Here is a 15,498-nt window from a genome sequence, read left to right as displayed (position 1 = left end):
GTCAATTTTAGTCACTCCGGTCAAATTGCCGGCTAAATTTAGCCGAAAAATTTTAATAGTTAAAATAATGAGGATATTTTGGTCGTTTCACGCCTCTTTTATTCTTCTTCGACGAGTCCATCTCTTTCTCTCTCGTTTCCGGTGTTCTTTCTCAATCTAAACCCTATCTTTAATATCATCAAGCCTCCTTTTCCCATCATCTTACTTCATTGCATTCACCGTAAACGGGAGAGGAAGAGATGGGCTCGCCTAGGAAGAAGAAAAGAGACGTGAAATGATCAAAATACCTTCATTATTTTAACAATTAAAATTTTCCGGCGAAATTTGGTCTGCAAGATGAAACACCAGTGCCCTCTGAAGCTTAAGTACTTTATGTTTTTAAAACTTTTTTGTGTGTATGACAATAGTGCATTGTTTAAATTTTTATGGATTAGATACGATACTATCCTTTTGTTTTAAATAATTTTGATATTGAAATATATTTTCATTTTAAATTTAGATAGTGTGTACATTATTTTGTAAATGATATAGAATGTATTGACAACAGATATAACAAAATTATAACAAGATCAAAATTATTTTTTTTTTATATAAATTTAGATTTTCTTGGTTACAAATTCCGGCCAACTTGTTAGTCACAATTTTCGTCCAACGGTTCAAAGTTGGATGGAAATTCTCATTTTAAAATGTGGGTTACCATCCTGATTTTTCGTCCAACGGGTCAAAGTTTGTCACAATTGTTGACCAACCTGTTGGTCAGAATTTCTGTCCAACGGGTCAAAGTTGGACAGAAGTTTCCATCCTAAAATAGTGGATTGTCATTCAGATTTTCCGTCCAACGGGTCAACGTTGAACGGAAATTCACATCCTAAAAATGGTGGGTTACCATCCGGATTTTCCGTCCAACTTTGACCTATTGGACGTAAATTTCGTCCAACATCTGATGTAGGACGGAATTACCGATGTTCATTTTTCCGAGGTCTCATTTTGGACGGAATGTTGGACAGAAACCCGTTTTCCGACCAATAACCCCCAAGTTGGACGGAAATAGCAGGATTTCCAGTAGTGTGTAATAATGGATGCAACGATAGTGGTATTAAGCAAATAAATAGACCATATAGGGGTACAACATATCGTAGGATGGATATAGGTAGGATATCCAATTTTCTGGTATTGGGGTACAACAAAATGGTGCGAGGAGTCAAGTACTCTCCAGAGAGTATTTCTCATTTTGTATATATGAAATTAAAGGTATAATGAATTATACAACATATCGTATTTTAGGAGATTGTTCTGACAATTCTTGGTAGATGTTTACACAATTGGAGAGTCAGGAAGACTTATCTTCTTCGTAAGGTGCAATCAAAAAGCCTTAAGATATGAAGCTTACAAGGGATTATCAAATGCTTTGTTGCGGGAGAGATAGAATCGTTTGCACAAGGCTGGCGAGTTATTTTGTCTTCGAGTTTTACAGATGGACGAGATATATGATACAAAATTACTAAATGCTATGGCAATATACAGTTTAAATTCCATCTTAGATAATGATGTCATATGCAATGACCATTAACAAAAATCAAGGGCAAACTTTGTTAAAAATGTTATAACCGTACGGTTGAAGATCTTAATTTGTGATGAAATTGGTTACGATTGTACTTCTACAAATAATGTGATTTACAAAGAAGTTTTTAATAATCTGTAATTACACTCTTTCTATTAGTAAATGCCAATAAAATTATTTCGTTGATGCGTAATAGTACATATGAAACACTATTATCTATCAATAATATTTGATATTACAATATAGATCATATATATACATATATATATATATATATATATATATATATATATATATATATATATATATATATATATATATTATCTCTTTGTAAATGTTATAACAATAACTAATATTAACTTCGAACCCAACAGGGTAGCTTAAGTGGCAAATGAGCTCTCTTTGTGGGGGAGAATTTTGGGATAACCCGAGTTCGATTCCCACAAGTGACGATTCCCTTTGGGCCAGCTTCTGTGCCTCCCGGAGCGAACCGGGTGAACCTGGACTGTTAAACGGACAGAGAAATACCCGAACCACAATGTGTTGTTTACACCGAAAAAAAATATTAACTTCGAATAAAATATAATCTGTGCATATCAAGATTGACATACTAGTTAAACATATAATCATATAGGTGGGTAAAATTTTATAAACTTATAAGCATAGTGATTACGTACAAAAAAAAGTTAAATTTGTTGTTATATTTATAAATTTTAGATAGCAGTAAAATTAGATAATTTTGAGACTTAGCCTTTTTTTTTTCTCACAAAAAAATAAAATAAAAGATAGCAGTACAAAATGTTTGTTAAATTTTATTTTTTAAGTTGGATTTTAAAAAAAAAAAAAAATTTTGAAAGTAGTTTATTTCGATTTTTTATAACAGTCTATTTTTCTTATAAAAAAAAACAAAACAAAATTGAAGATTTATCTAGTTACAGTTGACAATAAGGTGGAGGTATCCTTGGATGGGAGTGGAGTAGGCAATGATGAGGGCTAGGGTATGTAAGTAGGAGTGGCAAATATCTACTATACTAATAAGAGCCCAAGAGAGTTAGGCCTATAATGGGTAAAAAAAAATAGCGGTCAAATTTTTTAATCAAATGAATGGCTCAGATTGATCAGATTTTAATTTTTCCTTAAGATTTACTAATTTATCCTTAATGAATATGATTATCCGTTAACTTTTCCGTTAAATATTATCTTTTCCGTTACTTTCTGTTAGTTCACCGTTAACTTACTCATTGATTTCAATAACAAAGGTCTTAGGTTCGAACATCATCCTAATCAAAGTTGGCATAATTAGTACTCTATTTTAGTCTTATTAAATTAAATAATAATTTAGTAGCTACAACAAAAAATAATACATATGCATTTCTTTAATTTAGAATTATGTGTCTACAATGTCGTTATTCAAAAAAATATATTCATTATCAATAAATTAAATAAAGAGAAATAATTTTCATTAGTTATATTGTCTTTATTTTTCTCCAATATAAAAATTCTTTACATTCAAATTCATCAATTGATTATGTTTGGTACATTGTCCCTACAATGTCTTTACTAAAAAAAAATTATTCATTATCAATAAATTAATTAAGAGACATAATATTATTAGTTCTATTGTCTTTATATTTCTCCATGTAAAAATTTTTTACATTCAAATTTCAAATTCATCAATTGATTATATTCACTACATTGTCTATTATTTTTTTGTGCACTATTTTTTAATTAAATATCAAAGTTATAATACAAAATAATGCTATATAGTTGTTTACCAAGTATTTTATTAATACCATGAAAAATTTTAAAAAATATAATTAATAAAACCAATCATATTAACTATCTGAGAGATTTGTTGACAAAGAGAGTATTCAAATCACACAAAAAATTGAAGTGAGAATTACCTCGCAATGTCCTTGTTTGAAAATCAGCAGTTAGCGTTAGCGGATTATATTAGCGAATTTGACCAGCGAATTGTATCAACGGTTGGTAAAAAGATATTTGAAAAAAATTAGCTGTTGTTTAGATTAACATGTAAAATGACCTAAGGGTATACATATATTTAATAATAATAATAATAATAATAATAACAATAATAATAACAACAATAATAATAATAATATTTTAAAAAAATAAAAATAAATAAATAAAATATAATTAAGTCAATTATATTAATTGCTTGAGAGATTTATTGACAAAAAGAGTATTCAAATCACACAACAAATTGGAGTAGGAAACTACCTCGCAATGTCCTTGTTTGGCAATCAGCAATTAACTTTTCAATATTAGTATATATTTAATATTTTATGCCCTAATTTTAATTTACTTTCCCTTATGTCCCGTATTTGGTTTCAACCATACCTAAACAATTATTTTATTGACAATTATAATCAATCTTGACTATATTATCTTGCATTTGTAAACTTAGAATAGAATTGCCTATTTAAATACGTAAATTTAACATTCAATTATCTATGCACGAACAATTCCAATATAATCTTGCCTTGATATACTTTAAAGTACTTATTTAAAAAAAAAATACATTGGGCATTATCCCAATCGCGCAATGCGCGTAAAAAACTAGTATATATAATAATGCTCATATGTGGTTATGTTGTTAGGTGTGGTCGTGTGGCGGAATTTCAGAATATACCAACAGTGTTAACAACATGCACCAACAGTGTAAGCGAAACACACCACAATGAAATGTAAAAGAACACCAAAAAATACACAACAAACCTAAAAAAAAATACACTTTATAACTCACTAACCCCAATGGTATATTTCCGAACACTGTATGGTGTTTTTACTCACACCTAATGGTGTGTTGTTGGTGATGCGTACCTAATTTGTGTGCGTTTTTTTGTGGTGCATTTCCTGACGTTGATGGTGTATATATTACTTAACTATTGGTGTATTCTGAAAATCACCACATGACCACACGGGAAGGGATCACCACACCTGAGTGCGACCCTATATATATATATATATATATATATATATATATATATATATATATATATATATATATATATATATATATATATATATATATATATAAACACCCATACAATTGTTACTTACAAGTTATAAATACCAATTCCTAAAGTGGCACATCACAAAATAGACATGCAATAACTAATCAAACATGCATGGAATTGTCATATTACAAAGTAGCTATTTGTGATGCGTAAATGTAAGAACGTGTAGTATGGTTCAATATATATTTTATAAATTTAATTGTCAAGGAGACTTAAGGTGGAAAATAATAGATCTTATTAGTGGAATGGAAAATTTTTTGTTTTCCATCTTTTTAATCCTCCATTGTTCTTGCTTTTTTTTTTTTTTTTTCAATTCACGATCATTTTTTAAAAGTGTGCTAATTTGAAACAAAAAAAAAAATCAAATATGCCCTTGAATTTTTAGTAAAATGTAGTTAGGCCATTAAACTAAAAACAATTCCAAATAAATCCTTGAACTCACAAAAAAAAAAATGCAATTGAACACTTTTTTAGGCAGTCATTAAGGACATCCACAATGATTTTCTCCGTATCTTCTCATTTTGTGAGCCCAATTCTTCTATATCAAATCTCCTCAATTATTTTCTCTTTACCCTTCATCTCTTTTCTCACTTTTTTGTAAACTTTTAGATATCATCTATTCTTTTATTCACTTTCTAGAATTAATTTATAATTTTAATTTTAGTTTTAAATAAAAAAATAAAAAATTCTTTGAATGGTAAAATATAATTTCATTAACTAAAAATATGATTTCATAAATTAAAATTCATATTTGAAATCATATACGTAGACATGACCACGGTTCCGGTTCCGGTTCCGGTTCCGTATTTGGTCGAACCGGAACCGGAACCGGAACCTTATATTAAGGTTCCAGAACCGGCGGTTCCGGTTGGAACCGCCGGTTCTAACCGGTATTTTTTTTTTTTTTTTTTTTTTTTTTTTTTTGTAAATTGTAAGTTTTTAAGTATTGTTAGGCCTTGAGTTTGAGTAAATTTTTTTTTTTTAAAGATGACAGTTGTAACTTGTAAGTTTAAGTGGAATAAAATGTTTAACTTTGCTATGTTTTAATACAAAGACCTTATGAGAATAGCGACCAGAGAGCATTGAAACTAATAAAGGCAATTCTTAGGCCATTAATGATTAGGATAACAAAGGAAACAAAAGACAATAAATTTTTCATTGTCATTAGTTTCCTTTATTTTTCTAAACATTAATAGACTAAGAATTACCTTTATCAGTTTCAATACTCTCTGGTCACTACTCCCATAAGGTCTTTATATTAATTTATTCATAGCAAAATTAAGTAATTTATTTCACTTAAACTAAAAAAATTTTTAATAATTTTAAAAATGCAAAATTTAATAATTTTGCATTTTTTTTTATTTTTTCGATTTGGAACCGGAACCGTCCGGTTCCAAACCGGAACCGACGGTTCTGGTTCCAATATTATAGGAACCTTAACCGGAACCTATAAGGTTCCGGTTAAGAACCGGAACCGAAACCGTACGAATGGTTCCGGTTCGGTTCCGGTTAGCACAGTGACGGTTCCGGTTACGGTTCCGATTTGAACCGGAACCGTGGTCACCCCTACATATACGGAACAAATTAATATTTCGTAAAATACAAAATTTTAAATACTAAATATAACATCAGTTTATACAATTAATTTTGAATTAAAATCAAAAAATAAAAATATAATTTTAAAATATAAAAAAATGTTAAGAATTTAACAAAATGGCTACTAATATGTGTGTGTGAGACAGTCGTCCCCCGCAGAATTGGAAGCAAGCACCTTGAGGGAAAGAAATGAATCGCTCCACTTTGGGTGGTCGTCTCCTTTCGGCGATGATCTGGGAGGTGAATTTTGTTCAACGGCGAGTAGTTTTCGGCGGCAATTTCCATTAGGTGACAGCGGCTTCCATTTCCCGGCGGCGATCTTGGGCTTCAACAAATTTCGGTCGGCACGGCTCGATTTGGCGTTCGGCGCAGCAATAAGCCAATAAGAGCAACCACACCAATGAATAATATGGGGATAATGTAAGATTAATTCTCTCATGTTGAAAAGAATAATTGATGTGGAGAGGAAAGAATAGCAAAATAGTTCTCCTGCAAATGAAGGGAGAATGGCAGGAAAAAAAAAAAAAAAAAAAAAAAAGTGAAGCAAGCATCTAACGCACGCACGGACTGCACGCGCCCGGTGGCGCGTCAGGCGCGCCAGTCGGCGCGCCTAACGCGTCTGATAACTTTAATTTTTTTTTTTTTTTTTGTTTTATTTTTTCTTTTTTTTTTCTCTACCCTCCCACATTCTCTTTCCTAATCACTCTTACATTATCCCCCAATTATCCCCAACCAATGTGGATGCTCTAAGCTGGGTGGCAGTTTGATTTCCCGGCCTGGGCAGCGCAATTAATTCTCAGTGGCGACAAATCTTTTTTGGCAAAAAATAAATTTTCTGACAGCAGCACATTCTGTTTTTTTTTTTTTTTTTTTAGTCCCTTTTAATTTGCATTGCATCTTATTTGATTACGTATTTGAAGCATTCAAGAATGACTTGTAATTTCTTGTTGCAAGACTTTCTTTCTGTTAAAAAAAGAAAAAAACTAATAAGTTGCTGATAGGGATGACAATTCTACCCGCACCTTATAAGTTTCTCGCATTCTTGTCCCTACGAATTTTAAAATACCTGCACAATTTGAGTAATGGGTGCGGGGATGAGGGAATTTTGTATACCCACGCGGGTATGGGGACGGGTGCGGGGAGAGGTATCCCTGCCCATATATATATATATATATATATATATATATATATATATATATATATATATATATATATATATATATATATATATATATATATATATATATATATAGGGAAGGGATCAGGTGCATTTGTGGCTTCCAGTGCGGTTGTGCGGTGGATTAATGTGCGTGAGGTTTATACTTAATGTGCGTGAGATTTGTACTCAATGTGCCTGAGATTTGTACTTAATGTACGTAATGTTAATATGCGTGAGTTTTGTACTTAATGTGCCTGAGTATTGTACTTAATTAATGTGCGTGAGATTTGTGCTTAATGTGCGTGAGTAGTTCAGAATTACGAACTCAGAAGGAAGCTGAACAGAAAACTCACACACATTAACGTCCAAGCTTCTTGTTACTTCTTCCTTCAATTTGGCCATGGTTTCTGGATTATCAGCTACCTTCAGTGCAGTTGAATGTTTATATAGATGACGCACGCACAGCAAAATTTGCACATCAACTAAGTGTGGATTTCTGTTGTATTATTCCCATAATTCTTAACCACCATAGCCGCCTCCGCATCATCATCATCAGGGAGGGGGCAATGGCTACTGGGGATGGAGAAGAAGCTGACATCCATATTTTCTGCTGCATTTTACACATTCACGCACATTAAGTACAAATCTTAGGCACATTAAGCACAACACTCACGCACATTGAGTACAAATCTCACGCACATTAATCATCCGCATAACCGTACCGGAACCTTTCACTATATATATATATATATATATATATATATATATATATATATATATATATATATATATATATATATAGGCTTCGAATCTGGTGCAACTTCTATACTAGATTAGATCATGAGATCTCATGATATCCATTGATTCATTTTTCATGAATGGTTGAGATTATAAGAGATTGTGAAAGTAATTAAGGATATATTGAAATCAAAAGGAATAAATAGTAATTGTAGATATATGTTTAATTATGGATATAATTCAATTGAAATCTTAAGCATTATATTAGGGAGATTATGTATGGAAATTGATATTTTAAATTATTAGGCACCCTATATATTAATAGTAATAAATAATTATATTTTTTACATCTGAAATTTTAAATTATGGAAAATTTTACGGTGGTGTGTGCGTGGATGCGGAATGGTGTGTGCGTGGATGCGGAATGGTGTGTGTATTTTATATTTTGTCATGGTGTACACCTCTTGTTACAGAAAACCGCACACGCCATTCCACACCTGCGCACACACCACCGTAAAATTCCCCACAGTTAAAAAAAAAAAAAAAAAAAAAAAAAAAACCCAATACTATATCTACTACGCACGGATTATCTACTCGAAATTCGAACGCCGATACCCAAATTAGATTCGTATATTTTTGTTTTTTGGGATACGTTTCGCACACGCCCGAAACTAGTAACACACAAACCAAAATGTACATGCCTGTATCACGAAACGCACATACCAAAACGCATAATTTTATGAAAAAAAACCAGCACGTCATGGTGTACGAGCCCTGTTACAGTAAAACGCATACACCATTCCACACCTACGCACACACCACCGTAAAATTTCCCATAATTTAAAATGACAAATGTACAAAATATAATTAAATATTACTATTGATAGGATCCCTAATATTCTGGTAAGATTCTATTTTAAATATAACCAAAATTAAAAACCAAAATGCAATTACCCTTTCATCCTTGACTTTTAAATATATCCTTATTTAATTATTGTTTGACTTTCAATCCTATTCATCAATTGAAAAACTTTATCAATGGATGAGATAGGATCTCATAATCTCACCTCATTGGGTTGGTCTCACTAGATTCAATATATATATATATATATATATATATATATATATATATATATATATATATATATATATATATATATATACACTTAGCTTGTGTTATTAATATTCATTTATTATATAAGTTTATGTATCTTTTATAATTAAAAATGTATAATGAATTAAACTTGTTTATGGGTTAGTGCCTCAGAAATTCAATTGAATTATCATCTTATTGTCTTAATTTTTTGTTTATGAAAATTGAAAAGGAACAACACAAATAACTTAAGTAGCAAACACTTCTCTATCTCTATATATATTAAAGCAAAATGGTTGGCACAAAAATTTTCCCCCCAAAATTTAGGGGCATTTTTGTAAAACCAAACTCATGATTATGAACAAAACATATATATTTTCATAAAATTTATTAACTAACCATATATTAACCTACTTCTCTCATATAAGATTAGACCATGAGCAATTACATATAGGTATAATAAGATAATATTATATTTATATATTATTATATACTATACATATATATTATTCCAAACAAATATACATATATATCGTACATCATATGTAGTTATTAGGATAAGATTTAGTAATGATATATATAATTGGGAAAAATAATTTAATTATATATATTAATTTAAAAATAATCTATTAAAAAGGTTTGAAATGATATAATAAATTATTTTAAAAATTTTTGGCAGATTGGAATGTCGCAAAAGTCTCCTTGCAATTAGAAATTTTTATTTGTAATTATGAAATTAATTACCATATATAAAAATAGTCTATTAAAAGACAGGATATTTATTTATATAATAATTATTTCCATATGAATATATGTAATTGTCAATTACATAATTAGATATAGGTATAATAGGATAATACTATATTTATATATTATTATATACATATATATCGTACATCATATATATAGTTATTAGGATCGTATTTAGGAATGATATATATAATTGGGTAGAATAATTTAATTATATATATTAATTTAAAATTAACATATTAAAAGGTTTGAAATGATGTAGTAAATTATTTTAAAATTATTTGACAGATTGGAATGTCGTAAAAGTCTCCCTACAATTAAGAATTTTTATTTGTAATTATGAAATTAATCACCATATATAAAAATAGTCTATTAAAAGACAGGATATTTATTTATATAATAATTATTTTCATATGAACGTAACTGTCAATTCCATTATTTACAATATACATAATATTCTTTAACAATGTTAAAAAAAAATAACATTAACTACTACAAATTTATAGGCCGTGCATCGCACGGGTGTCATACTAGTAATACAATATATACAAAACCAACTAACACAATTTTAGTTCTAATTATGGACTAACAAGTAATATTTTTGGCTCTTATTAAATTTTTAGAGTTATATTCAAACTTATAAAAAGAATCAATGTGATAATTAGAATTGTAGTATAAAATTTTTATTAAATTTAAATGTAATATTAAAAATTAGAGTTGTGGGTTGGGTATTACCCGCACCCGCAAAATCTATGCGGAGACAGAGATGAGTAGGAATTTCATTACCCGCGCGGGTGCGGGTGTGGGGAGTGGGTTGTGAATGCGGGGGTGGGCCTGGGGATGTATCCCCGCACCGACCCCCGCCTCATTGCTATTCCTAGTTGCTGATATTTTGGTTAAGATGAATGTTAAGCTCGACTTTTCCTGCTAAATACGCATCTGTTAAGGATCCAACAGATTCACATTGCATCCTAGGTGATGAAGAAACTATAAACAAATAAGATTATTGTAATGTACGCAATCTAAAGTGGGAAAAGAAGGTGTGCAATCTGACAATAAAAAGGGAAATTACCATGTTAACCCTGTTTCTAACCGTCAATAAACGAAATTGTTAACAAAAAAACTAAATTGGGTAAAATAATCAAAATCGATGACTAAATTAAGCGCACAAAGAAACATAAGACTAAATCAAGTAAAATCACTATAGTCGAGGACTATACTAAGTATTAATTAAATAGACATTGTATACTACTCAAGACTTATGTGTCAATTTAATAATAATAATAATAATAATAGTTGAGATGTATAATAGAGATGATATGGCATATTACATGAAATTTACCGGATGATTACCTATAATGGGAAGAGGGGCCATTTTATTTTTATTTTTATTTTTAGTTTGAATGTTTATTTGAAACGGTTTTTGAGTTCCATAATCTAATTACATTTAAAAAAAAAAAAATTATCCAAGAATATATTTGACCTTATCAAAAAAAATTATTACTTCAAAATACGAGTGTACAGTCAACTACATATCTACATTGTTTAGCTCTATTTTCTAATTTTCTATTTAGAAAATATGCTTTCCCTCTTTCAATGGAAAAAAGTTGGAAAATTGATAAACAAACTCCACTTGGATATACATTCTATTTTTTAAAATTTTTTAAAAGAAAACTAATAAAGATATCATTCATTATATTGCTAGCTAGGACAATTCCCCTTTTTTTTTTTTTTTTTTCAATATTACAAAATAATTCATTTCAAAGAGTAGAATCAATTACCTAGGAGCGGTAATATAATACGTAATTAACAGTAAGATCAATATAATACGTAATAACGGTAAGATTATGATATATGATAGATAATATCAAACGTAATAAATTGGTATACGGTGTGGTCAGGTGGGTAATAATATAATATAAGTGTGATTACAAGGCAATCAATGGAGCGGAGATAGTAACATTCACTGAAAAAAGACAAAAATGTAATTTATTTCCATATTTGAACTTTAATTAAAGAACGTGAGCTGGATATATAGAGATTCCGCGTGTAGGATTGAATTAAGCTGTAATCCAAAGGCCCCATTCTTCTTCGCCTCCTCTACTCTCTACCTATATATATATCCCTCTCTCCTCTTCATTTTCTTCATTCACAATAAATTAAACCATTTTGTTGTTTTATCGATCAGAGCACCTTTTTAGTTGGGTCGTCTATCATGGAGTTTATTATGGTCATGCTATTCACATTGGCCACCATTTTCTTCTTGAAAAAATGGTTCTGTTTTGGCAGCAAGAAACTGGGTCTCCCACCAGGCACTCTTGGCTGGCCATACATTGGAGAAACATTCCAACTTTACTCTCAAGACCCCAATGTCTTCTTCGCCTCAAAAGTCAAGAAGTTAGTGAAAACTTTCCCCTTCATTTTCTGGTTATTTTTACTGTTTTTGTGAATGGTGTGATCATTAGTTCATTACAGGTATGGGTCTATATTCAAGACTCATATATTGGGGTGCCCTTGTGTGATGATTTCGAGCCCCGAGGCGGCGAAGGTGGTTTTGGTGACCAAAGCTCATCTCTTCAAGCCTACATTCCCAGCTAGCAAAGAGAGGATGCTGGGGAAACAGGCCATTTTCTTCCACCAGGGAGACTACCATTTCAAGCTCAGGAAGTTGGTTCTCAGAGCTTTCATGCCGGACGCCCTCAAGAACGCGGTCCAGGATATCGATTCCATCGCCAAGCACACGGTTCAGTCCTGGGAAGGCAGGCTAATCAACACCTTCCAAGAAATGAAGACGGTAAGGACTTGAAACTGTTATGTTCTGGACTTGACCCTCCTTCAAGCTTCCGCCCAACAATCTCTCTAGCCACCTGCTGTTAAAAGATTTAACTTTATTCCTTACAGGGGCCGCACTTTTTAGAGGAAGGGTGTTAAAATTGACCCTTCAGCCTCTGTCCAAGAATCCCTAACCACCAATTTGACCCTTCGTCGGCCTCTGCCCAACAAAAACATTGACCTTAATCCCTAATCACCTTGGTCCTTGAGACCTTTGCCCAATAACCCTTAATTACCTGGTGTTGGATTTGACCCTTCACCTGTCCAGAATCCCTTGATTTTGGTTGTTTGAGCAATTTTTGTTTGTTTCCTCCGCCCAACAGAAACATTGAAATTGGTCCTTCGGGCCTCTGCACAACAATCCCTAACCACCTAATGTTGAATTTGACCCTTTCGACCTCGGTCCTGCAGAAACATAGGACAGAAGAATCCCCTGTTTTTCGTTGTCTAACCAATTTTGTGTTTGTTTCAGTACACTTTCAACGTGGCATTGCTTTCTATATTGGGAAAGGACGAGGTTATTTACAGGGAGGATCTGAAGAGGTGCTACTACACCCTGGAGAAGGGCTACAATTCGATGCCGGTTAACATCCCGGGAACGCTGTTCCACAAAGCCATGAAAGCCAGGAAGGAGCTGGCTCAAATCTTGGGGGAAATCCTGTCAATTAGGAGGAGTACGATGAAGAACAACGACAGCCCTAACGACTTGGTCGGATCATTCATGGGCGACAACGAAGGCCTCACCGACGAACAAATCGCAGACAACATAATTGGCGTGATTTTCGCGGCCAGGGACACCACAGCCAGTGTTCTTACTTGGGTCCTCAAGTACTTAGCTGAGAATCCCTCTGTCCTGGAAGCTGTCACAGTAAGATCAGACTCCATTGCATAAAAAATAAAATATTATTTCTTTTTTTTTTTTTTTTTTTGTTATTATTGGTTGATTAAGTTGGGATTTAATTAATGGGATGGTGGCTTTATAGGAAGAGCAAGAGGCCATATTGAAAGGCAAAGAGGGGCAGGTTCTGTGTTGGGAACATACCAAGAAGATGCCTTTAACTTCAAGGGTGATTCAAGAAACACTTAGGGTGGCATCAATTCTGTCTTTTACTTTCAGAGAAGCTGTTGAAGATGTTGAATTTGAAGGTCAGCTTCAACACCTAGCCTGCTCTCACCCCCCTCCCCCCGCCCCCCACACACACAAACCCACCCCATCTGACTAATTTCCGTTCACTCCGAGAGGCACAGGAACTGGTCCAAGGGTCAGAATTGTAACTTGGAGTCAAACCCAGTTTATCTCAGAAACCGTCCTTACGAAAAAGCTCATTTGCTACTTAAGCTACCATTTGGGTTAAACCGACCCAAGAGTTAACAAAGTTAATACTTTGTTCAATTCTGATGTCATAGGCTTGGTTTGTTTTTGGAAATGATTTTCAGGGTATCTCATACCAAAAGGGTGGAAGGTGTTGCCTCTCTTTAGAAACATTCATCACAGCCCAGAAAATTTCCCAGACCCAGAAAAATTTGATCCTTCAAGATTTGAGGTAAATTTTTTGATTACTTATCAATTCTTTATGATATATATATATATATATATATATATATATATATATATATATATATATATGTTACATTCAATTTTACCCATGTAAATCCCCTAAAACTGAGACAAATAATTGGTGTGATGTGACAGGAAGCTCCCAAACCCAACACATTTATGCCATTTGGAAGTGGGATCCATGCATGTCCTGGGAATGAGTTAGCCAAGCTTGAGATTTTGATCCTTGTACATCATCTCATCACAAAATACAGGTTGGTCAAAAAAGAAACTCTCAACTTCTACTTCGTTTCTTCTTTTCTGGGAATTCACATGATGAAAATAGCTTATTCTTATCCCATTAGACAGTAAAATTTAAGAGTATATATAGCAGATGCTTGTCAAAAAAGACTTGTAGACCCAATAACTTACTATAATTATCATAATTTCTTCATCATTTTTGGTGATGGGCTTTCAAAATAGATTAAGCAATGATAAGATTTGGTTTGTGGTGTTATGTTGCAGGTGGTCTATGGTGGGCCCACAGAATGGAATTCAGTATGGACCCTTTGCTCTTCCACAGAATGGGTTGCCCATAAGGCTGTCTCTCAAAGAAACCCCATCCACACTCATACAATAAAAGTTGGCATTTTCTGTTCTGAGGCACAATAAACATGAACAGACAAAATCAATCAGCAAAAGTGTGAGAAAATTTTAGGGAGAAATTAAGCAAATTGTAAATAGTGTGTTCCCATGCATACTACAATAAGAGTTGTAAGGGAACTAACTCAAATTGAGTTGACTAGAGATCCATTATTATTATTATTTTAACAAAATAAGAAACTCATATAGAGCAAAAGCCAAAGGGGTTAGTTTAACATCATAGTTAAATTCTTATTTTTTTGTTGCATTGTTTGTTAGTTTCTTGGCATGCTTGTAATGTAATCTAGTTGGAAGTTATTGGAAATCTCCTTTTTGACGGCACAACTTTTCTCTAACGTATATATGGGAGTATTTATTTCTTCTCTTACTTGTGTGTTTTGACATTGTTGCGAAGACTGATAAAGGCAAAGTCTAGTATCCGATGGTTGCGGAATTGTTGGAAGGAGGTCGATAAAGGTCAAGTGCAGCACTCAGTGTCTCGAAAATGTGTGGCGGTATAAAGAAATAAAGTTGTGTATTCACTACTAG

At 32.2% G+C, this 15,498-nt stretch overlaps 1 protein-coding gene across 1 annotated transcript; it reads left to right on the top strand.

The window, feature by feature from the left end:
* The first annotated feature begins 12,085 nt into the window (after positions 1-12,085).
* On the top strand, positions 12,086-15,291 carry LOC109177228 (abscisic acid 8'-hydroxylase 1-like). Its single transcript, XM_019326543.1, has 7 exons — positions 12,086-12,335; positions 12,414-12,732; positions 13,243-13,638; positions 13,754-13,916; positions 14,208-14,314; positions 14,464-14,582; positions 14,833-15,291. Exons 1-7 carry the CDS (start codon positions 12,154-12,156, stop codon positions 14,945-14,947), a joined length of 1,401 nt encoding a protein of 466 aa, XP_019182088.1. The 5' UTR covers positions 12,086-12,153; the 3' UTR covers positions 14,948-15,291.
* The last annotated feature ends 207 nt before the right edge of the window (positions 15,292-15,498 follow it).

The sequence above is a fragment of the Ipomoea nil genome, unplaced genomic scaffold (assembly GCF_001879475.1).
Source record: "Ipomoea nil cultivar Tokyo-kokei standard unplaced genomic scaffold, Asagao_1.1 scaffold0804, whole genome shotgun sequence".
Classification (NCBI taxonomy): Eukaryota; Viridiplantae; Streptophyta; class Magnoliopsida; order Solanales; family Convolvulaceae; genus Ipomoea; species Ipomoea nil.
The sequence above is the reverse complement of the archived record's forward strand: the minus strand, read 5'-3'. Positions and strand labels throughout refer to the sequence as shown.